The sequence below is a fragment of the Leishmania panamensis genome (genome assembly GCF_000755165.1).
Source record: "Leishmania panamensis strain MHOM/PA/94/PSC-1 chromosome 2 sequence".
Lineage (NCBI taxonomy): Eukaryota > Euglenozoa > Kinetoplastea > Trypanosomatida > Trypanosomatidae > Leishmania > Leishmania panamensis.
Genome location: NC_025865.1, coordinates 199849 through 225125, shown reverse-complemented (window position 1 = coordinate 225125; position 25277 = coordinate 199849). Strand labels below are relative to the sequence as shown.

Genomic DNA, 25277 nt, shown 5'->3' with positions numbered 1-25277 from the left:
CCCGGGAGCCCCGACAGAGATCGGACCCAACTCTCCCAAGGCCAGATCCTTAAGGCAATGTGGGCCGCCGAAGGCGAGGAAATGAGCCGAGAGAACCCCTAGTGTCTAGTACTTTTCCCTTTTTAGGAGGTAACAGCCAGGGTACGCTATACCAGTGCCCCTTTCTGACTCGTCTACTACCACTGTGCGGGAAAATATAAGTATCAGTTTCTGTACTTTATTGGTATGCGAAACTTCCGGGACCCGTCTTCCGGCAACATTTTGGGTGCGCCATGGCGCTTTTTTTTTTCTTTTTTGTGTGTGGCGGGTGTGTGTCCTGGAGGTGGCGCCCAAGACCGCCGCCCATGACACGGGGTTCGGTACGCCCCAAAACGGTATCCTTTTGGTCTGTGGGTATCGCTTTCAATCAGCCAGCGCCGGCTACCCGGGCTATCTGGGGTATATTTGTGACGCCCGAGTTTCATGCGGTGATAAAGGGATAATTGCTATATTGCTTCATCGAATCCGCAGAGGCAGACGTGTTTGTGTGGGTTTGTTGGCGCGCAGGTTTTTACTGAACGAGGGAAGACATTACCGTTCATTTTGGGTTGGCACCGAAAAAAGTGTTTACGGCGGCTCACCCGTGTGAATCATGCATTTTTTTTTTTCTAGCGCACGCAAGTGGTGAAGCTTTTTGCGCTATCGCCAAACCGAAACCTGAAGTCATTTGCGTGAACCTGCTGTGGCAGGCTCCGCCGTGAGACGGCCTTTGCCCTCGCGCTGGCGAGTCTAATCTCCTTGCCGACAGCCCCCCGTATGACCTCACAAATGGCGGTGATTTGCGCTAATTTTGGACGTGACTCAGGGAGGTGTGGGTGGTCCTTTTTCCCCTGGGAGCTGGCCGCCGTTGTCCGCACGCCCCGCGCCTTCTTGGCGCTCGTCGGGTGGCTTTCGGGCTCGGAAATCGCCACTTGCGGCCGCGGGCTGGGGCGGTGCTTCGCCGGGGTGGCCCCGCCAACGTTTTCGTGGCCAGTCGTTTTGCCAACCCGGGCGCGCCCCAGGCCTGCGCGCAAAAAAGCCCCGCGCCACGGTTAAAGCCCCCATGGCGCAGACGAAAACGCATCATTCCTAGCAACGCGGGCCAAGGATCAAGGCGACACCTGTCTGAAATGCCAGCCAGCCACCATGAAATCCCCCAAAGGAATGCATCTTGCCTCGCTTTTCCCACCCCCGCGGCCAAGCTGCTGCTACGGAAGTCACCCAGTGACCCTTACGATGCCGGTGGGCCCCAGCATCGCCATGGAATTCGCTATGGCCGGCGCCGTGTTTTCCGAATCGACTTGGTGGCGGCCCATTTTCCCGGCCGCGCCGAAGCCGATGGTGACACACAGACTTCCTTTCTCTGACCCAGAACCCCTGCACCCACGCCTATCTAGCCTGATGTTTTCAACATCTCTGGGGCTCGCGGCGATCTTCGCATCGGGGTGCACCGCCCTGCCGCGGAAGAATCCCTGCCGCCCGGCTCGTAAAAAGGAGAGGGGGCCGGGGCCACCCCGCCCCCTGCGCCTTTGGCGGACGCCGGAAAGCCCACTAGCCGCCCCCCGGACGCCCAGATTCCCGCTGCACAAAGCAACATGATGATCACATCGCATGAAAGCTACAGCGGCGGATTGCCGTACATCACTTTCGGAATTATCGAGCACAACAACGGTTTGCGTGTTCGCGGCGCCTGGGGGGGAGCGGGGCTTTTCCGCGCCTGCCCCGGCGGCCAAACCACCGCCGGCGAGGCCTTCGCGAGCGCCGGCCGGGAGCGGCCGCCCCCCCAGGGCGATCCCTTTTCCTTGGAAACCGGTGTTTGATGCGCGCGCGAAGATGGATGGAGGATCCGGCGGGATTGGTAATCGCCGTGTTTCCCGCGGCGGCCGCCGTGCGCTGGGTGGGTTTTTGTGCCCGGGGAGCGGGGCCCTGCGCCTTCACCCGCGCGCGCCCCGGTTACGCCGCCACCGATTTTTTTCGGAAGGGGCGAAGGCCCCCCCCCCCCCCACAGACCCCGAGGGGAACGCCAGTTGCAGAAGCGAACCCGCCGACAGCACAAAAACAGAAGGGTGCGGGAGCGACCGCCGTTCGGTTGGGAATCCCCCTGCACCGCTTCGCTGTAAAGCGTTCGGTTTAAGATGACGCCTCGCCCTTTTGGCGGTAATATTAAACCCCGTCGTTCCCGCCGCCGTTGGCGCAGTGCGTTGTCTGTGGAAATGCGTGCGGGGTCCGGTGCGTGGGCCCCCGCGTGTAAAAAAAAAAAAACATCCCCCCAGGGGGAACAGACGCACCCGCACGGCCGACAAACCCGCAAAAACCCGCGCGCGCAAGCGCAAAACCGGCGTGGCGTGGGGGTCCTTCGGGGGGCGGGTTTCGTCTTTCCTGCCCGCCGCCAATGGCGGACCGCGCCAGCCGAAAACACAGCGCCTGCTCCCGGGATGAACAAAACGGTGCCCGCAGGGAGCTTTCCGCAGCCCCCCACCAAAAAAAACCACTGACAGGCAGGGTGGGAAAAAAGTCAAAGCGTCAGAGGGCCGGAACCACCAGCGAAGGCAAAAAATTGCGCGCTACAGTATTCACACGCATCATGCAAAAAAACGGCTTTCGCCGTTCTGTCGTTTCGTTTTTTGGCTGGCGGGGGGTCCGGTCGCCCGCGGCCCCCCAAACGCCATTTTTGAAAACAAAGGGGGGGGGGGGCGGTTTTGGCGCCGCGCCAGTGGGTTGGCTGTTGGCTTCTGGCGGAAGGCTTTTTGGCGCCAGGGAAAGCCACGATGCGGCGGCCGATTTCCAACCCCAGAAATCCTGCGCAGGCGTCCCCTTCCCCCGAAGTCGCAAGGTAACGGGGTGATCCGCGTGTCCCGCCAAGAACTTTTAGGGCGGCGCGGCGGCGGGTTTGGCAGCGGCCATTCCCCCGCATCATTTTTAAACAGGCGCTGGCGGTGTTTCTAATAGGGGGCGGGTCCCGAGGGGCGCAGCGTCACGAAACTGGCAAAACCTTTCTGTTTCTCTGAAACGGCTCCGCGGGCTTCTCTTTCGGGCTTGGTTTCGGGGGGCTGGGTTTTTTGGTCGTTCGCTTCGCCCGCCCGGGCGCCCCGTCCCCGCGGCGGCCCCCGGAATAAAAGAACGCCCCCGCAACCCCTCCGGGGAAGTGCGCGTGAAAGAAACACCCGCCACCTGCGGAAGGTGAAACCAATTGTCCATTAAGAAGTCCGGTTTTTGGAAAAACAGGATGGGGTCAACCCCCTAGCGGTGGTTAATTGAGGCGCGTCTATTAACGGGAAGTTTGTGGAAAACAAGGGGCGCAAAAGGCGGCAAAAAGCAAAACACACGGCGCCTCCAGATAAGAGCAGGCTCTCTTAGATGACCCCGCCAGAAAAAATGGGCTCTGTTTCCGCGGAGGGTGTCCTTTCCCCTAACCGTGGGCCCCGGGCGTTTTTTTTTCCCGACACGGGACGCCTCGCGAAGGTAAAAAAGAGAAAAGAGTGTGTTTTTTGGAGCCTTCCGCGGCTTCTATTTTGTTTAGCCCGAAGCCCAGAGGTTTTAGCCAATCACAAAGGAGTCTAAATATCAGAGCTTACCAGCGGGGCATTTTTTGACGGCGAATGGTTTGAATTCGGGGCTCAAATTCTCATATAAAAAATACTGCTTTGATTTTTTTGTGCGACAAAAGGGGGCGTGCTTTTCTTGTCCCCGCAAAGTCTTAAAATGGTTTTGTTTTGTTTGCAGACAACTTCTCGTTTAGTGAAAAAGCACCTTTCTTCTGTTGTAAAGCATGGATAAACTGGGCCTGGGGGGTTCCGTGTTTGCTGTCTTTCGCCCCTTTAAATGCCTAAAATATTCTTGCGTGGTGGCGGGTTTAGGGAGGGGGGCGGCGGGCTGCGGGGCGCCAAACGCAAAGTCCCCCCCGTCATGCCAAAAAAATTCTTGTCGGCGGGACCCTTTCTTTCGGGAAAACAACCCCTTTGGAAAAGGTGTGGGCCCCCCTCCCCGAAGCAGGTCGCGGGCGCGCGTCCTTTGGCACTGTTGTGGTCTGGCTTGGGGGCTGGTGGCCGCTTTGGCGGCGCGGCTGTGCTACAGGGGGCGCTCCTGCTCTGGGGTGGTTGCCTGGTTCTTGTTATTTGTTTCGTGTTTTTGTGCGTGGGGTAAGGGTCCCCTAGCCGCGCCGCGTTTTCGCTGTGGAAACGCTTTTTCTTTCCCCCGCTTGGTGGGGCCGGAAAAGCCCTCGTCGACAGGGGTGGGGTTCCCTGGCTTTTCGTGTTGGCGAAGGGTGCTGGCGCTTTGGGGCCCCAGGCGGGCCTCGTCCCCGGCGGCGCCCGGCTTGTCAGGGGGGTAGCAGGCAAAAGCGATGTGGCAGGATGAGCGCGTTGGGGGAAGAAAGGTGTGCTCAATGCGGCCGTGGGCTTGCTTTAAAACAGGGTTTTGTGGACTTCACATGGTCTGCGGTCGGTGGTGCTGTTGTTTGTATGGGTGGGGGAGATAAGCTGCGGCTTGGCGCTCATATGGGTGAGTTTTTTTTTCATTTGTTACGGATCTGAGGAGGGCACGCGGTCGCACAGTTGCGAATCATTAAAGTCTGTCTGTTCATGTTGCCTTGGTGGCTTTGAGGGTGTATTCTCTTCATTCTCCTGTTTTCTTGTCATTTCCATTGCGCTCAGTTTTGAGTTTGAATTGGGAGATGCTGCCCCTGCTTGTGCTGTGGGTCTTGGCGTGGGGGAATTGGGGAGGGGCTGGGATTACATGAGGTGGTACTGGTTTTGTGTCAACCTCAGTGTTTTTGCCTGGGTTGCTAACACCCAACAGATTGCTCGATACCTGGTATGATCAAGGTGAAATGGGGTTTGCACGAGGTGCACTGTCGAGCTTGCTGCTTCCTCATGATAAATTTATTACTGCAACGGTGTACTAGTGAGATCGAGTAGCGGAGTCCAGAGTCATGCGAAAAAGCACATGACCATACGATGTCACTGAGAGAGACGAACTGATGGCAGGGCAAGGGATGCTTAAGTAGACGTACTTTTGTGATCGAGGTTTTCCACAGCGGACGGTTGACTCTCCCACCTTTTTTCTTCGTACTTGATTGCTAACATGCTTTACGGTAAGCTATGCTTATAGGGAGTCTGGGTTGGTTCCCCGCAGAGACGGTAGCTACGAGTTTAGATTTTCAGATTATAGCACTGGATTTTTTCTCAACTGATTTGTAGAGAGGATTATGGTAGTGCTGATAGAAGGTGTCTCACAACTTTCTAGTTCTCGAAGCGAAAGAGGAGAGGAAGTGTGATATTCTTCACACAAATTATACAAGCGTGAATGAAGTGGCCTGTGGCTATTATCAGGGTAATTGGCTGTGATGTTCAAGGTCTGGTCATCTGAGACTCCATAGGGTAGCAGATTAGCAGCTCCTTTGTAAGGATTGGAAGGGACTATTAGTTGGAGTGATGGGTGTCGCTTAGCACACCTTTTGAGGTGGCTTTTATTTTGCATTAGCGGCTGCTTGGCCACACTGTGCTAACCTTCTACAGTGACAAAGTGATTTGGATAGAGACTGTGGGCGAAATCAATACCAGTAAGGAGAGGCAATAGTACCACAGAGGTAGCATCTTTTCACAACTTTTGCATCAAAAAAGAACATCTAAGACAATAGTTCATGTAATATCGAGCCAAAACTTTTAAACTTCATGAAAGACATCATCCTTAGGCGGATACACGAGGTCTAATTTTCTTTCTCCGGGTTCTACATCACATGTGCGATGAGCTTCTCTCTTTCTTCAAAAAGTTGGGTACAACTGTTGTCCCCGTTGAATGCGAAAAAAGCTCTCTGATTTCATTCCCACTCTTCTCCCACCTCCCCGTTTTTTGTTACTCTCTTTCATATTATATGGCCTTATCTATATGATCCCCCAACCCTAAGCGGGTCCTGTTTTCTCAGTTTCGCTGTTTGTTAGGTAGCTTGGTGACCAACACAGCATTCTGCGGAGCTTCAGTGTAGTTTCAGGAGCTGGAGCTCCACAAGGTAGCTCCTCTCTTCCATAGCTCAGTCCTTTTTGCTACATTTTTTATTTGCTTGGGGAGGCAAAGGCCTGTTGTGCGCGGCACTGGGAATAAGGAAGCGGCGCTCCGACGGTCAACTAGAAAGTCTGCTTTCTTTATATTGCTCTACCAATAAGCAAGGAAAGCAGGGTTAGCGAGTGTAGAGTACCAGTGATCAGGGAGCTCAGCTTTTTGTTTTCTCAGCGCTTTCCTGTGGTACTTGGGAGCTTTGTCCCTGCACACTTTTCGAGGCTGGGTTCTCAGTACAGTAGCTCGCTCTTTTTTTTTTCTGCAGATTGGCTAGAGCTGAGGGAAGCCCACTGAAGCAGGGGTTAATTGGATATCCACTTGTGGGAACTCTCAACCTTGCACCTGATCGGCGGAATGCGAACTTCCGGGGACAGTGGACGTAGGGAAAGCCCAATAATAGATGAAACAAATACACACCCAACTGTGGCGTGCGTGGAGGCGACACCAACGCTGGGACAGACTTCCTATGCACCAGGAATGAATCAGGTACCTGGGGTCGGTGAGACAGGAAAAGGGCCTTCATCTATTCATCGAAAAAGTCACGGCGGGGTTGCAGGGAGTATGATGACTGTGCGTAGCAGAATCGCTACCTCGCAAAACAATCACTTATCCGAAGGAATGGGCCCTCAGCTTGACGCTGAGGGTCCTGACTGCGAGGACTGTGAAAAATTGGGTGGTGATGGCGAAACTCAGCATAGTTACAGCTTGACTAGTCGCTCATGCAGGAGATCAGATATTAGCATTGATGCCTTCCCTCCACATCGTGAACTATCTGGGCATGGGGGTGCGAAAGGTGAACAGGTACAAATAGATCCTGAGAACATCGAAAAATCGGCGTCGACTCCTGATCAAGCCGGCGTTGATAGCACCCGTGTCTCTATTGATTCCTACAATCATAATGCATCGGTATCCACAGGAGTGGCCTTTTTGACAAAAGCTGAGCCAGTAGTAGTCTCAACAGTGTATAATGAGAGGGGTGCTGGGTCAAGAAAGAGCTCTGGTGAGGCGGAGAAGTCCATGCAGTCGTTGCACCAGCAGCTCTGCCACTTTTCCGCGGGGAAAAATGCACTGCGCCGCCGAAGCCGTGATACATCTCCGACAGCACTAATTGCTAGCCCTACGGTGCCTGTGGTCCGCGTTGAAGCAGAGTTTCCAGAAAGTGGCTGGGGAGGGGGATCAGGATCCGGAGACGTTGCGGAGGTAAAGGTTTCTAATAGTCTCTCCGCTGCTGTTGCTTGCGCAGGCCGGTTGCTGGATACGAATCTCGCTCCCAGCGATGGTGTCACAACTAACACGCGTGAGAGTGCTAGTCGTAGTCGACGAAGTGCCCAGTTTTTGAGCGAGATGCTGGGGACAAGTGAAAAGGCTCTGGGGGGCTTCTCCACGAGACGTGAGGGTGGAAGTGGCAACATGGACAGTGCAGCAGCAGTTTCAAATCCCCTTCATCATCATAACAACACAAGTCGGAGAAGTGACACTAGGTCCACTAGCGACACCCACTACGCGTATGGTAATGGAGTGACCGGAACACAAAGCAGTGGAGCACGAAGAGAATTGCCTGCGCGCAGTGTAGAGAATCTTGCCGGGGGAAGTAGGGGTCAGTACCATACAGACGGTCTTGCAGATTGGCGTTCATTTGGCAGTTATCGTGGTGAACTAGAGTGGCTCTGCGTACCTTCTTTGTTCTATCTTTTTGCCAACATCATCAAGTGGAATGAGCTGCGACTGCAGCGCCAATCGTCTCGAGCCTCTCTCGAGGAGAATCGCGCCCGGTTAAGTGATGCGTCGTTCTCCCTTGTCTCAAATTGGACTCCAAATCGCGAGCAAGAGCTCTATATGCTGGAGGATCGCATAAGTTTCTCCGTTTTCGAGTTGAAAGGAGTGTACTTGAACCCGCTCTTGGTGAGGTGGTCGAAGCCGAAGCTCCGCTCACTTGTTGCAGATGTTGCGTTAACCTGGGAAAAGGAAGGCCCTTACAGTGCCGCGTTCGACCGTGCTTCATCACGGCTTTTCGACGCCATCTCCACAGAACAGGCTTGCCAGCTTCGCAGCACCTGCTTGTTTTTGGTGCGACAGTGGCTGGGAAGCGCACAACACCGAGGCGCTGTCACGTGCGTCTTGATAGGTTTGCTCATTGTTTCGATTCTCTGCATTATTTTTCTTGCGGTGTTTGGCCGCCCACAAGTCATCGTCTGCATTGCGCTTTCGGCGATGCTCAGTGTAGCGGTGGCTTTGATGTACGCGGTTGCCGTGTTCGTATTGCATCACAACACGTATGCAGACGCGGCTGCAAAGTACTTCCGCGAGGAGGTGGTATGCGCAGCGCAGAAAAAGATGGAGGAGGAGGAAAGGGAGGAAGAGGAGGAGGAAAGTGGAAGCGGCTGCGGCCACGGTGGTGCGGCGAAGACACCTCGGGACGCGGCAGGGACCAGTGGCAGGGGTTACACAGCAGGCAATGACGGCATGGATGCCAATGATGAGTACATGGAGGATGAAACCTCTCTGGTGGTGCGCAACCTGCGAGCCCTGACCGAAGGCAGTACCTACCCGGTTGCTAACGCACCACCCTACTACCGCCTGTCGGATCGGCCTCACAGTGGAAAGCATGGCAGTGACGGTGGAGGGGACGCGCTCGAAGATGATATGACGCTGGGGGATGAGAACTACGCCTTCCTGACCACCCGTTCTTTACAGGCTGGTGGCACAGCCAAGCAGCAGTTTGAGGGGTATCGTGAAAAAACGCCTCTGCTGGGTTGCATGGCCTTCGAGCAGCATCAGGCGCACATGGGTCAGCACGCGTCTCACAGGGCGCAGGCGTGCATGAGCACAACGCAGGTGCTGCGGCCTACGGAGCAAGCGATGGCCAGCAGCACCAGTGGGGCCACCGGAGCGCAGGCGAGGAAGAAGACTGCTGACAGCTGGGGAAACGACAGTCAAGGGGAGCTTACTCGAGGAGGGCGTGATGACGAAAAGGGTGTGATGCAGAGGCAACCGCCGCTGCTGAAACTCTCTGAGTTGCCTGAGAACTTCAAGGTAACGGCGCTGCTGTTTTGCGGGAATGTGGGGGTGCTTTCGCAAGTGGCACCATCGCTGTGGGAACGCAATTTTGTGCTGGCGCGCGTCAGCAGCTTTCAAACGCTTGACAGCACGTTCAAGCACGACTCCGAGCGCTTCAAAGTAATACTAATCCATGCCCCAGATGTGCCAGAGGGTTCTGCAGCGTTGGAGACGGCGCTTTCGTGGCTACAAGTGGAGAAGCGGCCCGTCTTTTTCTTCTCCTGCTCACCGACAGCGTACCCGGTCAGTGTGCCATTCTCCTCCCGCCTGCTGGTGCCGTTTTCCACCACTGTCCTCAACGCTCTCTTCCAGGCGGGCATCGGGGTGGAGTCGGAGCTCAGTTGTCTCTCGTTCCCGGTGCCTCAGCAGGAGCAGGAGCGGCAAGGGCGGCAGTCCCCATCGCAGCCTTTTCAGGTTCCACCGTACACTCTCGGCCGCAGGCTCGGTGGAGGCGCATTTGGTAACGTGTTCGAGGCAGAGATGGAGCACACAGGAGCCAAGTGCGCAGTGAAGCGGATGTACTTGAAGGAGGAGTCGAACGAAGATGAGGAGCAGCAGGTGCAGCCAGGGTACAGCAGAGTCGCTGGGGCTTGTGTAGGCAGCACTGGGCCCCTTGCAGCAGGCGCAACCTTCGCGGGGTCTACCGGGGCGGCAGGGGTGGAGGAGGAGACGGGTGAAGGAGCCACTGCGGTCGGCTCACAGCTGCGTGACATTGCCCAGGAGGTGGAGATTATGAGTTCACTGCAGCATCCCAACATTGTGCGATACTACTACTGCGAACGAGACGACAACTGCATCTCCATCTTCATGGAGCTCTGTACTGGCGGCTCGCTGAGCTCGTTGATTCACAGCGGAAAGCTGGTGAGCCCGCCCGAGATCAAACACCTACTGCGAGAGATCATCAGTGCCGTTTCCTATCTGCACAACATGCGGATCGTGCATCGGGACTTGAAGCCGGACAACGTCCTCTTTCGCCAGGGGCACGTTAAGATTACGGACTTTGGCACGGCGGTGCACAAACATGGTGGCGGCCTGCGACTTATCAGAGGCACGTTCGCGTACATGGCTCCTGAGATTTTGGTCGGGGATCCGTATGGGCGCGCCTGTGATGTGTGGTCTATCGGCTGCATCGCTGCCGAGGTGCTGTCGGTGGAGTTACCGCAGCATGCGCTGGGGCTTCCAGAGATGTGTGAGTACTATCGCGCCATGGGCGAGAACAGTGAGCTGGCCATTGAATGCGACGTACCCGGCGTACGCGATTTCCTCCTCGCTTGTCTGCAGCGCAATCCCAACGAGCGTAGCACGGCAGCGAGGCTTTTCTACCACCCCATCCTGCAAGCCCGCGACACCTCCATTCATGACTGGATGGTGGAGGTGGTGGCGCGTCGCCATCGCACACAGCAGCAGCAGCAGCAGCAAGCGTTTCACCGCAACGGACTTGGCAGCCGCATGGGTGGCAGGCCAGGCGGGTCTGGTGGTAATCACCAAGCCAGCTCCAATGTACCGAACAATAACGAGGGCATGAGGTGTGTAAGTGCCGGTGTCGACTTCGACTTGCACTCTGGCGGCGGAAGTGCCCAATCGCTCGACTCGTCAAAGCTGATAGAACAGCAATCGTCGCCTGACTCAAAACTTACCGAGTAGGTTGGGTCAGAGCAAAACCCATGACGCCCACGTCAAGGAGGTGTCGGCGCGCGTTGGGGCGGCAGGGCTTTTCTTCCTTCCCATAACCAAGGGTTCTGTTTCACAGCTTTGCGTCCTGAATGCTGCCGCGCTTACGGTGAACACGTGTGTGATCTTCTCACGCTGTCAACGGCAGGGCATCATTGAAGCGTCCTGGTGATGCTATCTTCTTGCGGTAACTTTTTCCTGTTTGTTCTCTCGACCTTCGCTTCCGTCCTTTCCTCGTCCCCCCTCCCCCTCTCTCTTTCTCTCTCCGTTGATCTGTACTGATCTTTCTGGCTCGCGTGTCAGAGTGTACGTGTTTATAGATAGATATCTATCTATCTATCTATACATGTACATGTGTGTGTGTGTGTGTGCTCGTGTGCCCCCCCTCCCTCTCCCCCACTTGACTTTCCACGTGTGTGTAAGGACGTAGTGAGGAGGCGCTGCTACGCTTTGCCTTTCCCCCCTCCACCCGCCACCACGTTTCTCGCAGGGTTGTGCGTCTTTTCCTCGATTCTTTTCTTTTCTTTTCTCTCTTTGAGAGTGGCGAGGTTTGTGTTGCGCCTTAGTTCCATCTGCACGCCGGTTACTCCCCCCCCCAATCACATTTTTCCCGGTCTTTTGTTCGCTTCTTCTCTCTCCCCCTCACCTCCTCGTGCCACCCTTTTCTTCTTCGTTTCGATGGTGAGGTGTGGTTTTACCATCTTGTCTGTTCGGGTCCTGTTCCCCACCCTCTTTCTCCTCCCACCGCTGTGTTGGCGTTTTCTGTTTTTTTTTTTGGTTGCTCTCTCTCCCACGTTGGCGACCGCGCTGCTTGTGTGTGCTGTGCTGTGCTGTGGCGAGTGCCTTGTCTTTGTTTCTTCGCACGCGCGCCTCTTTTTCCGGTGGGCGTGTGCGGTTTACGTTCCTCGTGTGTAGTCATCCTTGCTTTTTTTTTTGTTCTCTGTACAGCACCAGCCGCTCATCATCATCATCATTACGGGTCCACCAGTCGTGCTCCTTCTCAGCGTGTTTCCGCATATATGCTTCCCTGTGTTTTTGTGCGTATGTGTGCTTCCTCTCTTTCTCTCTCTCTCTCTGTGTGTGTGTGTGTGTGAAGGATCACACCTCGCACCAAGTGAACCACCACCCCCACAACAGCAAAGGCGATCCCATAACAGCAAAGATAATGCGACTGACCAGTACACACACACACACACATACACACACACACAGGCACACATCGTTACTCGCTTTCACCAGCATGTGTGCTCGATCCCGTCAGTTGTCTTTGCTGACATGACGCCTTTGCTCTTTGTGAGGCTCTCTTCGACTGTCTTGTACATATCACGCCTGACTTTCTCTCTGTCTCAAGTTTGTTTCTTGACGGTACTGCTTTCTTTCATTCGTCTTTTATATTTCTGCTCGTTCGTTCCCCTTTCCTCCTCGCTTCCCTCCCCCCCTTCATGTTTCGCGTCCGTTTTGTTGGTTTAGTTTGTTTTGTGTGTGCACACCACTTGACTTTTCGCATGCCGATGCATCTTTCCCCTGTTTCCCTCGTTCCTCACATTCACCCACCCACGCACACCCACACACACACACACATATATATATATATATTCATATATGTATGTGTATTTGGCTTTACTCCCCCCCTCCTCCTTCCCTCCCTCCCTTCCACCTTCCTCCGGCACCTTTCCTTGCGCTCTTTTTTTTTTCTCCAGAGATGTAATTCTTCGAGACGATCCTCAGTGCGCCCTCCCGCTACGCACTTCATCCCTCACCCAACGCTTCACCTCGTTCACCTCCTCCCTCCTCCTCCGCTCTTGCCTGCGCACGTCTGTGTGTGCGTGTGTCGTACTCCTTTCTTTTCGTTTGGGTCGTCTTCCGGCTTTGCATGCGCTTTTTTTTCTCGTCCTCTTTTCTGCCTCTGCGTGAGGCGGGTGCTCTTTTCATGAGCTTCTCTCCCCCTCCCTCCTCTCCTCCCTTTCCCCTCCACCCTGATGTCGGGGGACGCGTCTCGGTGTGTGGCATTCAGACTCCACTACCTCCACTCTGTGTGGGGAACCCAGGCCGCCTCCCTATCCCTGCCAACGCTGAACCACTTCTGGTGGTGACAGGGCCGGGTTGCCTTAGGACGTGGGGCGGCCAGAGCGATGTACCGCCACTGACGTCGGCGGTCCGGTTCTGGTCGGCGTTGCGTCGGAGCGACATTCAACACGGAACACGTTTGCACCATCCATGGGATGGGCAGCGTGTTTCACCCGGCCCTCGTCGCCTACTGGCGGGGAGCCTGTGCCACCCCGAGGAATGCTCCAGGTGGTGAGCAGCATGATGGGAGCGACTGTGAGACGACCTGCGCAGCAGGGTGGGAGTGGGTAGCATTGGAGGCAGGAGGCGTGCTTAAGCGACAGGGTCGGCGTATTACTGTAACACGTATCTAAGGCTGCTTTGCACCGCGCGATCGGGTCTGTCTCAGAGGTCGGGGGTGGTGGTTTGGACTCCTGTTGTGTGGCAGAGAATGGGCACATTGACGAAGAGGAGGAATAAAGATCCCTTTTGAGAGCTTGTTTCTCTCTTTGGGGTCTTTTGCGCGTGCCATGTGTGTGTGTGTGCGTGGATGCGTGTGCTTCATCTTCCCCCAACATCGACAAGTATCTTTCACAAACGAAAATAATACTCGTATGCAGTGGACGACGTATGCTCTTCCTGCGGACGTGCTTGCTACCACAGCAGAATCTTCCCTTTCGAGTCGTGCACCGGCAGCGTGTGTGTCTCCTGGGCCTTTCCTCAGTGGCTTCCTTTTGGGCTGAGCTCTTTATGTCCGCTATGGCGTCTTCCTCTCCTTCCTTCGAGATCCCGCTACCCTCACGGTCGCTTCTTCTCTGTGTTTGCAATTCCCCCCCCCCCCCCCCAAAAAAAAAAAAAAACACCGTGTGCTTCCCCACACATCTCTTTCCCGTCTCCCCCCTTTCCTCTGCTTATCAACCTCCACAACGTTGTAGTTCGCACCGGTGGTCGTCTTCTTTTTCCTTTGGTTTGTGTATCACCCCTCCCCCTTCCCCCTTCCCCCTTCCCCCTTCCCCCTTCCTTGCATCCGCTGCGAGACTTGGCGCCAACACCTTTGCATTCCTTACTTCTTAGGGGCCACCCACGGAGGACGGTGCTGTACGCACCCCTATCGTCTTCTCCAGCCTCCCGACTCGCGCCTCCTCCGTTCTTTGCCAACGCGGAGACGTGCACGGCATGTTTTCTTCTCCCTGCACAACCGCCACCGGCAACGGGTACGAGGCATCGAACGTAGCAGAGCTGAGATGGTCGAGTGCGAGTGGGCCGAGAAGCGGTGTAGAGTCGAAGGGTTCGATGGCGCTGTACTCCGGCTCTGCAGGTACGACGCCGCCACTTGGCTGCGGTAGTGATTCGGTGGCTGCAGCGGCATCGATACCGCCAGCCGGACACGTGACGTTCTCTACCGCTGATCTCGTGGACAGGAGCGCCTTCTTGTTTGGACTTCTTCAGTCTGATCACTTGGTGCATGATGTGCACGACGCCATCTCTGTTCTCAACAGCGTGGCTGCTGACAAGGCGGACGACGGCGACCCCCGTGGCCGCGCTGCGGGCGGCCGGGGCGGCGGCGAGGGGGCCCTTTCGGCTGTCTTTTACTTTATTGCCCGCTCTCCCAGCCCCGACATGCCGTGGCGCCCCACTTACACCAGCGCCGTACTGCTGTGCATATTTTCCACCGCGGAGGCGGCGCAGCGGGCTGTTGCCCGTGTCAACGGCGTACTACTGCACACCATGCAGACGGAGGTGCGGGACTCTACATCGATGGCACAGATCTCATCGCCGTATCTTGTCCTCCGGCCGGCCAGGGAGTTTGCCCTGGGGCCGGAACATACGGACACGGCGTTGCTCACCTATCTCACGACGCCACGGTTGGTGGACTTGCTGCTGCGTCGCCAGAGGAAGCAAAAGCCGCACGACAGGGTTGCAGACGACGTAGAGCAGCGTAGCGCCATGGAGTCGTACACTCGAGCGAACTTGCCACCAGCGTATCTGTGCGGCTCCGCCGCGCGTCTTTACGCTGCCATCCTGAGCCCACAAAGTCCTTACGCAGTGGACTGGGCGGCGGCGCGCGTGGCGATGGATCGTGGGGACGGTATCGTGGTGCCGGAGATGAGCGTGGTAGAGCCATGGGCTTGCGGTGGGGCTGGGGGGTACGATCGTGAGAAAAACTCTACCTCCATCGCTGCCGGTACCCCGCCCGTCGACAAAGGTTCGCCGTTGTTGTTGCAGGGAGCAGACATTGAGCGTCGCCGGCGCGCGGGCGTGGCGGGTGCTGCCCGCTACATCCCAATGACACTGCAGGAAGAGGAGTATTATCGTCGATACGGTTCTGGGTCGCCGAACCACACGGCCAGCAACCGTGCCCGTTGTGGCAGTGTGGAGGGGCTGACAGAGCTGATGCCCTCTCGTGGCTCCCTCTATCGTGGCGCACAGGGCGTTCTGCATGGTGTTTCGTGGTTCTGTCGCCGCGCCTACGAGAGCCTTGGTGGCAAGGAGGCGGCGCTGATCAGCGGCCCTAGTAGCCTTCCAGCGGCGCCGGCGGTTCCCAGCGCGTCACCGCAAGCACCTCCTGCACCCACAGGCACTTCCAATCAAGTGCCATTCGCTGGGTCAGCAACCGAGATGAGCGAGACGCGGGATTTCTACGAGCCTCCGCGGGTGCGGCACCGCGTGGAGGGCGGCGGGCTCAACGGTGTGCGCGACGCCCGTAGAGGAGGTGCTCAGGCGATTATGATCCCTCGCTACAATGCGGTCGGGTCTGCACTATCGTGGCTGCCGGGGTTTCACTACGTCGCGCCGCTCTTCGTCACGGGCTCCTTCCTGCTGGGCGGCACCGCGCCACCGCCGCCTCAGCGCCGTCGTATGCGTGAGGAGGAGAGTGGGAAAGAGGCACAAGTATACGGCATCGTGTCAGCGGGTGGGTGGCGACGCGATGGCACCCAAGCCCTGTCGTATTCCTCGCTCAACCGCGCTGAGATGCCAGCGCCGTTCTCGGACAGCGCAGCATGGGGTGACCTTCCGCGGCACTCTAAGGTCTCGACTGCGCCTCAGCGAGCCGCTTTGTCCCCGGTATTGTGGAATTCACCGGCGCGGCCATCTCAGTCGTTTCCTTCGCCGCCGCCACTGTACCCGGCGGATGCCTCACAAGCAGCTCCTGGCACAGGGCCCCCTCTGGACTCACTTCTGCCAACGCCGATGGTCTCCTCTATTGCCCCCAGTCGATCCTACATGCCTCTTCACGACGACAATTTTGCGTCATCCAGCGAGAACGCATCAGTGTCGGCACTCTGGAGGCCACACACCGCTGCCAAATCCCACTCCACCGCCGCTTCATCCCGAGGGAGCCGCGATTACATTCGAGCTGATGACGTGGACGCAGCTGGCGGGGGATCTCGGGGAGCTCGCCATGCGCACACTGCTGGTAGTGGCACACCACTTGTTGCAGGTACACTTAGGAGGGACTCCGCTACGAGATTTGGTGGGGCGAAATCCAGCGGCACGCTTGCAGATGAGCTTCGCGCCTTCGCCGGCAGTACTGTAGCAGGCCCGCATGGCCGTACCGGTAGCCAGGATGAGATGCGGACCACCGCCGCAGACACTGCTCTTGGTGGCCAGGGAGGAAGAAAATCTAGCTCCCGCACATCGCGCCGTACGGTAGAGTTCAGCCTTCCCGACGGGACCAAGTAGCCCCGTTCCCGCCGCGGTTGTGTGTGTGTGTGTGTGAAGGGGTGGCGCGGGACGGGGGAGCGGAGAGACCACCAGAAAGGAAAATGGATTAGTCACGAGCAGCTCTTTCGCTGCTGATATCCCATGGAGTGCTCTCAGCTTTTTGTTTATATGTTGAGCCGACGGCCTACTGTGGAGGGGGAGGGGGAGGGCCTGGAGAGTCAAAGGGGAAGGGGGGAAGAGGGCTGAGGTGTGCACCAAATCACTTCTGCCCTCCTTATCGGTACGTTTGTTGCGTTTTGTCCCTTCCTTTCTTTCCTCCCCTTTTGGCTCTCCAGGCCCTCCCCCTCCCCCTCTCCACAGTAGGCGGACTCAGACTAATGGGGTAAAGATCAATCCTCAAGTTCCCATCACCAAGAGGTGAAGGGAACCGCCGTGATGTGCCTGCTCTGCTGGTGTGTGTCTGTAGTCGTACGAGGAGAGGCGCCACCGCGACTACCGCCCGACTCTTTAACGAAAAACAAGCGGGAGGGCTCCTCCACCAAGTCCCTTGGCCCACTATCTTCACACTGCCTGGGCTTTGATTTGGGCTCTTGTTGGCTCGTCTACGCTTGGGTCATCGATTTGGTAGCACACCTTTCTTCTCTAACCTCTCTGTCTGTCTGTCTGTTCAGTTCCCGCTGCGTTTCTCATACCTCGCCGCTCGTCCACCCGCCATAGCGCCCATTCAAGGCATACACTCCCACAACATAACTCATTCAGAATACAAGCGAAAATGCCTAACGTCATCGTGACTTGCACCTTCAACCCCCCATCCGTCACCATCCAGGGGGCGAGCATACGCCAGGACACGATCGATGCCCTTCAGCGCGCACTACCGAAGCAGACCACGACGAGTCTGCCTACACAGCGCCCCAGTGAACCTGCCAAGTTCCTCCTGACGAGCCGCAGCGGTACAGTGCAGGCGGGCACAGTGAACCGCATCGAGGCCGGGGGTGCCGTCGCCGATGGCGTGGCAGAGGGCAGGGAGGAGTTTTCCTCCCCGAACCACAACTCGACTGGAGTGGCCTCTGGCGAAGACGCTGAGGCGTACAAGAGCTGGCATGTTGACCTTGGGCAGCACTACTGCGATCAGATGGGCCGTACCATGATCTTCCTCGTCATCATCGAGGCGCTGGAGGAGGAGGGCTTCGGGCTGCGTGGCACGCACAGCTTGGTGGTGAAGGAGAAGGACATTACCCGCCTCATTTTCGTACGCTCGTAAGGACACAAGGCCTACAAAGGCGAGAGAAAATCGAGAAGGGGGGTTCTTCTTCGAAGCGAGGCAACTCGGGTGTTCATGAAATGCCGGCACCCTTGCTCGCGCCATCAACGACCCCAGCAACAGTGGCACATATATATATATATATACATACACACATACCCAGACGACACCTGCGCACACACGCACACGAGTATGTACAGTTTATTTGTTGTTTTATGTGTTTCTTTTCGATCTCCCCCGAGTATGTACAATAGGCGGGTCGTGAAGAGCGCCGTCCGCGCGTGCGGTGTGTGGGTGTCGTTAAGTTTTCTTCGCACGCGGGCACACACACACACACACACCACACACACTCTCTCTTTCCCTCCCTCTGCAGTCAAACACATGCGTGCGTTGTTTTAGTATGTTTCGATGTGATCGCATATGAGTATATATGAGTATGTATGTATGTGTGTGTGTGTCCTTTCTTTTGGTTTGTCTTGTTGTTTGACTCCCAAGAAGAGGGCAAGTGGAAAGAATGAAAGGAGGAGGAGGAGGAGAAGACAGAGGGGGGGCTGAGCTCAACGCCTCCACTTCCCCCCCTTCGTTTTTTTTTGTTGTTGTCCTCTGTGCCGCGGAGCACGGCGGTGCATATGCGCTTCGGTTAAGTGTGTATGCGTCGGTGTGTACAGGGCTGGGTAGGCACAGCATTAATCACCCGCGCTCTTTCTTATGCCTCTCGTACACGGCCGTTTTCTGTCTTTCCTGTCACAAGGAAGGAAGGGGGGATGGGAGGGAAGTGGGGGGAAACCCTCCCCCCTGTCCCTAGCGAGGGAAAAAGGCAAGCTTTGTGGCTCGTTCTCTCTCTCTCTCGTTCTTCTTACGGCAGGTGAAACGGCCGTCGTCGTTACGAGCGCACATCACTGCGCACCCCACCAGCACCTCACCTTTCCCTCATATATACATATGTATATGTGTATGTATATATGTATATGTATTTCTCATTTGTGCGTGCCGACAAATCCGCCGATGCTTATATGATCCACTTGCACATCTTTTTCCCCTCCTCCGTGCTTCCCGCTCTTTCGAGCTACTGGGACGTGCACTGTGCGCTAGCAACAAGTGTATCGCGCTCAACATCTGCGCTGTGTCGGAACACACATACCCCCCCCCCACCCACACACACACACACACCCATATACGTGCCCCTACGCACCTACGCATGCAACAGCACATTTAACTGTGGGTTACACACAACTCATCTCCATTCAGTAAAGCAAGAGGGGGGAGGGAGGGAGACAGCGGCTAGCATCTGCTCCTTTTTTCTTCTCCCAATCCCCATCACTGTGTGCTGCGTTGCTGATTCGTGTCCTTTCTCCCCGTGTGAACTGGGGGACATTTTTCATTCAGGGTTGTACCTCCTCTCGTCCACCGCGGCTACCAGGCCGCTCCTGCCGTTTGTGTGGTTTGGTGCAGCCTGGCCGCATATATTACTGCGGTGTTTTTTTTTTCCTCTTCCCCCCCCCCTCCTCTGCCACTGTGTGTGCTGCATCTCCTCTCTTGCCTTTTCTGTCTTCTTCGAATGAAGTCGCGTTCATCCGGAGGCTCGCGCCGGGCCTCTACGGGTGGGACGGATGGTCGCTCGCTTGAGGCGGCCCTTGCAGCCTCTTCTTTACTGCTGTGGGTCCCCTACTCCCTGGCAGCGGTGTACGTGGCGTACTGCAGCGCGTTTGTATCGGAGCCGCCACTCGCTGAAAGTTTTAGCGCGTTCTCCAAGGCCGGCGGCAGCAGTGTTGCGTTGACGGCATCCGGGGGCGGCGCAGGGTTCGCGACGTCGTCTGCGTCTGCTGAAGCGTCGTTTGCCTCATCGTCGGCGTCGTCCATGGCAACGGCCATCTACGGCGGCGCCATCACCGGAGATGTGAGGACCCGGGCTCACTACAGCTTCATCTACTACTACATCTTTCCTGTCGGCTTTGGCATTGGCATCTTTGCATCACTGCTGCTGCGCGTGCTGTTCTTCAGCGCAGCAGCAATCCTCGTCACGTATTACCTCTCTGTGCACAAGGTCAACGGAGGCGAGTACTTGATGGCGGTGGCCTGGGCACTGGGGACCTTCAGTGGATGCGGATGGCTCTACACCTCGGCAGGGTCAGTGCTGCCGGCCTCGTCGTCTTCTTCATCTCCCTCGAGCAGTGGCAGCGCGGGGACGCAGATGCTCGCCTCCGCTTCCCCACCGTCGTGGCTGTGGCTCGTGGTGTCGCTGCTTACCGGCCTCTTCAGCGGCATTCTGTGCAAAGTGAAGGACATTGTGGATGGCAAGCATGCCCGCGATACACATCTCTTTCCACTGCTCGATCGCTATGACGAATTCGTTGAGGAGGCCGAGTTGCGGCGCACCGCTGAGGCCGGTGACGACACCCGTGATGCTCGCAGCGCTGGGTCTCCTTCCCCTACCACTGCCTCCTCTCCTCCGTCTGGGGTACTGCGTTACCGCCACATCCGCATGTCTACCTCTCACCATCTTGCCAGCCTCGGCGACCGGCTCTACATGGTTGTGCCCTTCTGCACTGGCCAGTGGTTCTCGTTCATTCTCCAACACGGATGGCGTGGCATCATCGTGGAGAACGGCGCCATCTTGCTTTCTCTTAGCTTAGTGGGTTACACGATGCTGAGCTATAAATTTCTGAAACGCCAGGTGCTGCGCGTATCCGGGCGGGTTACCCGCTCGGCGGCGGCGGCACGCAATCGCAATCGTCGCAGCAAGCGCTGCCTCCAGCATCGACAGGGCGGTGGTGCTGTCGTGTCGTGCGAGGATGCCGCCAAAGATGCCGACGGTGTGGAGTTTTTGGAGGACGTCGGGGAGGTGGCGGTTGTCGACGTCATTGATCTTATCTCGAAGCTGTTCACGACCTCCTTTGGTGTTGTCGTGCTAGTGGTTCTGGGGCTGAACCTCTTCATGACGTCCCTCTGCATCCCCTTCCTCAAGGCGCTCTTCAAGCTCAATGCGCTGGTCAGCGGCGTGGGCATTGTGATTGAGCTCATCATGTACGAAGTGGCTTGATGGACTAGAGTGGCAACTTCCGCAGTTACCACTGCACTTGTGTGGGTGTTGTGTCTACCCTTGTTGTTGGTGCGTCTGTGTCACGCGGCAGCCTTTCCCACGTTTGCCACAGGGCATCCTGCGACTCCGCTTTCCCCTCCCGGGGGAGGGGGGAGGAGGGGGGGGGGTTGGGGGCTCACGTGTGGCGCCTTGCCCTGCTCCCCGAGCATCGACGACACGTTCTTTTCTGCTTTCACTGCCTCCTTATCAACTGCCAGACACACACGCTCACACACACACACACATCGGAGGGGGGGAGGGAGGGAGGGAGGGTATATACTAAATGCAAAGCGAGTGAATCGAGTCACAGCATCAACAACAGGCAACTCGAGGAAGACGAGGAGGAGAGGAGGAGGGGGGGGGAGGGGGGGGTGTACCGCGACCCGAGTCACCTCCCCTGAGTGAGAGAAGAAACAGTGGCGTTGTGACTCTCCTCCCGCCCCCCTCCCTTTTGCCGCAGACGCGCAGTCACTCCCCGTCATGAGGGGGGCGTACGCATCGCGGCACTCCGCCTCCCTATCATCAGCCCTCTGTGCTGTGTGCCGCCCCGCTTCGCCTCCGGCACTCCGCGCCCCCCCCTTCCTTTTATTTCTCTGCGCATTTTCTTTCCCCTGTTGGGTGCCCTCTACTCGACCTGCGCTGCTGCGATAACAAGCAGCGGCAAAGGGGAAACCCAAGAAGGGAAAGGTGAGGTGCGGAGCGCACGTCTCTGACTTTCACTTCCGCAGGGTCTTTACTTTAGCGGAACAAGCGGTCGCTGGTTTCACCACAACATCGACAACCACAGTACGTGAGAGAGGGTCGTATGACCAGCAGTGTAGAGAGCGAGAGAGCACTGGGGCGTTATGGCTCTGCCGATCAACACGGTTGTATAGAGGAGGCGGTGCTTTGTGTGTGTCTGTCTGTAGGCGCGCACGTGGCATACACGCCTGCGCATCACATCAGCAAGAAGGCTCTCTCTCTTTCTCTCTCTCTCTTCTCGCCTTTTTGTTTATTCCTCCTCCTCCCTCCTCCTCCCCCCTTTCTCACCACGCTGTGCTTTCGCTTCTCACGTAGTGACACCGACGTCTGGATAGCACACCCGGCCACGTATATACACACACACACACAGACAGGCAAGGAGGATCTGCCAGTCGTGATCACCAAGAGAGTGAGGCATACTCACAGGCCAGAGAGGAGGAAGTAAAGGGAAATGTCTGCCACCACCCCGCCTGGCCTGCAAACCGCGCCACCAACGGGCTCGATTACTTCACCACTCAGCTTCACCGCTACCGGGCCCACCTCGTCCTTCATCAAAGTGTACTGTGGCAAGGACGAGTGTGTTCCGCTCAGCAAGCAGTGCACCGGCGGGGTCTTCCAGGGAGCCCTCGCAGAGCTTGCAACCCGCGTCAGCAAGCAGGAGGCGCTGGCTCAGAGCAGTCGAAGTCGCCGCGCGAAGGCCATCGGAAGTGCCGCCGCGGCCGACAGTGAAGTTCCGGTTGCGGCGACTGCTGCTGGAAACAGCGGCAGCGTCGGCGGCAAGGGGGAGGCGACGCCCCCGGCGGCAGAGAGTCGCGCAGGTGCCGCGGGGCACTCTGGTGGGGTGGGGAGGGATGGAGGCACCAGGACAGAAAAGCAGCCGTCCTCACCTCTGTCGTCGACGTCAGCGTCGGTTCTGTCAGCATCGAAGGGTCGTGCCTCGCCTGGGCCCTCCACAGCATCCCTCCACACCACCGCCACCTCACTCAGCATCAAGGCAGCTGATGCGCCGGCAGGTGATGTGCTTGCAGGGGTGGATGATGTTCGTATGGCATGTGGTGCCGTGTACCACCGCGCTGAGCTGCTGCCGCTCAGTTTTGTGCGCGACGTCGCGTCAAACAGCAAGGTGACGGTGCTGTACAGGCAACACCTTCAGCTTCAGGAGCAGCTCCGGCGTCATCAGCTGGAGCAACAGCAGCTACAGCAGCAGGGGGGTGACGGTGAGGACGTCGCTGCCACCATGGATGCCAAGGCATCGGAAGATGATGCGGCATATGCTGAAAGTAGCCAGAGAGCTGGGGGTCGCGTGGGTGGGAAGGGAGTCAAGTCCCACACCAACAAAGTCAGCCCACGACGGCGCGGGATGCCGAGCGTGTACCGAGGCGGATCTTCTGTAAGCTCCGGTCCAACTTCCGCGGCCGCTGCGGCTGCGCTGGCTGCCCAGATCCGCACGCAGCTCTGGGCCGCTTTGCGGAACACGATTCCGTTCTTCGGAGTGTTGGCGATGCCTGTTCACACCTCCATGGAACCCCTCATCAGCCTGCCAGCAATGTCATCTGGCGGCGGTGCAAGCGCTACCGCTGCGAGGGCGGCAGCACCGACACCGACGACGACAACGCCGCCGGCAGCAGGCATGGTGTCAGGGGCTACGGCCGTCTGTAGCGGCTCGTATGTGTTGCTGGGGTGCCGCGAGCGACCGCGCAAGGCAGCGCTTGCGGGTGAAACAGCACCGATGTTTTCCCCAGCGGCGCCATACGCATCCGCTGCTCAGTCCGTCATTGGCGGAGTTGCCGTGTATCCAAACATCTCGGCTGTGGAGAGGCTGGTGGAGCAGGCCAACGAGGCATCCGTGGTGCGGCTTCCACCTCTCTGTAGCGACGCTGTGCTTCGCAGCACCGGGGCCGCTGGTGACAGCGCCAAGCGGTCACCGCGAAAGCCGCGTTCACACCCGAGGGACCTCCAGGGGCATCATGTATTGGAGCAGTCCCTGCCGGCGCGGTGCACGCTGCAGCCCAACACGAACCGCGTCGTGCCAATGCCGCTTCCGCTTCCGGACGACATCGCGGCCTGTTACAGCGCAGCGAGGCTCGTGACGAAGCCGCTCGGGCAATCCGCTGCGGCCCCCAACGAGGACGCGGACGACTTCACTGCGCTCTCGGGAACTCACGCCAGCGGGGATGCCACTCACGCCCACAGTCGAGGTCACTCCGGTCGAACACGTCGACGGTCCTTAGATGAGCTCGCCGACATTCTTGTGAGTACGGCGGATGTCTCTGCGGCTGCGGGTTCGCGACCTTCACTGGACAGCGGTAAGGGCGCATCATTGACGTGGTTTGCGAATAGCGCCAAGGGCGGCGGCGGCGGTGGTGGGGCGTTCTCCGACGAGCTCAGCGTCGAAGGTGGCGAGGAGGCAATCCTAATGGCAACAAAGCGGCCGTTCTGTGCTGCTGCTGCTGCTGCTGCCGCTTCGCGTGGCTTTAGCTCCCCATGTACCTCGCCGCGTACGAATTTGGCCGCGGGGCCGAGCGGCAGCCTACCCAAAGACGGCGACGGACTTGCAAAGGAGGCAGAGCCAAGCGTGCCCCTTTCCGCGGTCGCCATCGCCCGCCTTATGCCTTCCACTCGGTTCACGGTGCAGCTCTCCAGCTGCGCGGTAAGCTTGACTGCGCAGACGCGGAAGGGAGCGGGGGCGAACGCGGCTGGTGTCGCTTCCGGAAACGCCACTAGCACAGCAAGCAGCACCACCGCTGGTGGCGCTGTCGACAACTATGCAGACGAGCTTGCTGTCGTGTTCGACGGGCTGGATGTGCTCTGGCACGGGACCAACGGCGAGGAGGCGTTGCTGCAGTGGGTGCTGGACGAGTACTCCATTCTACTGAAGCAGCGTATGGCGGCCGCCATTGCGCAGTGGACGTCTATGGTACGGGCCGGTGACCCCAGCAGTGGCGCCGCCGCTGCATCCTCGTCCAAGGCGAACAAGATGCGGTGCCAGGCATCAAAGGGGCGTGAGCCGAGGGTGGCATGATTGACGGCACTCTTATTTGTAAAGAGAGATGGATACGTACAGAGAGGAACACGAGCCCCACCCTCTCTCCTCCATAGCCCCCCCCCCCCCCCCATACACACACACAACTTTCTTCATCTATTCATGTATAGCTGAGCATCTCTCTCTTATTTTTACTGGACGTGTGATTCTGGCGAAAATTCCGTTGTCGCTTCTTACGCGAGGCGCCCAGAAGCCCACTTACAAGCGCATACACATATACACACCACTGCGCTCTCTCCGATGTATGCATACCGCCTCACGCGTTTAGGGCCACCTATGTGTTGAAATCTCTCTCTCTCTCCCTGGCTCTTTCGCCCAATGCGTGCGTGCGTGTGTGTGTGTACTCGACACTGGGGGGGGGACCAATGTAGTCTACATTTCTGTTGCCTTCCTTTCATTCGTCTCTGTCCGTGTCTTTGATGCCTTCGTCTCTCTCTGTCTGTCTCTTCGTCTTCGTCTTCTCCCGTCGCTCCCTTTTCACGTTGCAGGCACTTTGGGCATCCCCCTACTCTTCCCCCCCATTTCGTCACCTTCCTCGGCGCCACTACGGCGGCGTCGCGGACTTGCGTGCGCGTATGTACAGGGCCCACCACGGCTTCCTCCTTTTTCGGTTTCTTCCTTCTCCTTTGTTCGCCTTGTAG

The 25277-nt window shown here is 57.6% G+C and overlaps 5 protein-coding genes and 1 pseudogene across 6 annotated transcripts, besides 1 other annotated feature; all 6 read left to right on the top strand.

The window, feature by feature from the left end:
- Window positions 1–194: 194 nt before the first annotated feature.
- On the top strand, window positions 195–379 carry LPMP_02ncRNA1 (annotated as a pseudogene). The gene has a single exon. The product of its transcript is annotated as a splice leader RNA (non-coding RNA).
- A 6047-nt stretch (window positions 380–6426) lies between these two features.
- On the top strand, window positions 6427–10773 carry LPMP_020450 (protein kinase, putative; the record flags this gene model as incomplete). Its single annotated transcript, XM_010699888.1, has 1 exon — window positions 6427–10773. The coding sequence occupies one exon, from the start codon at window positions 6427–6429 to the stop codon at window positions 10771–10773; it is 4347 nt and encodes a 1448-aa protein (XP_010698190.1).
- A 2012-nt stretch (window positions 10774–12785) lies between these two features.
- Window positions 12786–13316: a repeat region.
- Window positions 13317–14022: 706 nt separating this feature from the next.
- On the top strand, window positions 14023–16530 carry LPMP_020440 (hypothetical protein; the record flags this gene model as incomplete). Its single annotated transcript, XM_010699887.1, has 1 exon — window positions 14023–16530. One exon carries the CDS (start codon window positions 14023–14025, stop codon window positions 16528–16530), a length of 2508 nt encoding a protein of 835 aa, XP_010698189.1.
- A 754-nt stretch (window positions 16531–17284) lies between these two features.
- Window positions 17285–17773, top strand: LPMP_020430 (hypothetical protein; the record flags this gene model as incomplete). Its single annotated transcript, XM_010699886.1, has 1 exon — window positions 17285–17773. One exon carries the CDS (start codon window positions 17285–17287, stop codon window positions 17771–17773), a length of 489 nt encoding a protein of 162 aa, XP_010698188.1.
- Window positions 17774–19331: 1558 nt separating this feature from the next.
- On the top strand, window positions 19332–20813 carry LPMP_020420 (hypothetical protein; the record flags this gene model as incomplete). The annotated part of the gene is made up of 1 exon (XM_010699885.1): window positions 19332–20813. The coding sequence occupies one exon, from the start codon at window positions 19332–19334 to the stop codon at window positions 20811–20813; it is 1482 nt and encodes a 493-aa protein (XP_010698187.1).
- Window positions 20814–22044: 1231 nt separating this feature from the next.
- On the top strand, window positions 22045–24615 carry LPMP_020410 (hypothetical protein; the record flags this gene model as incomplete). The annotated part of the gene is made up of 1 exon (XM_010699884.1): window positions 22045–24615. One exon carries the CDS (start codon window positions 22045–22047, stop codon window positions 24613–24615), a length of 2571 nt encoding a protein of 856 aa, XP_010698186.1.
- Between the last annotated feature and the right edge of the window lie 662 nt (window positions 24616–25277).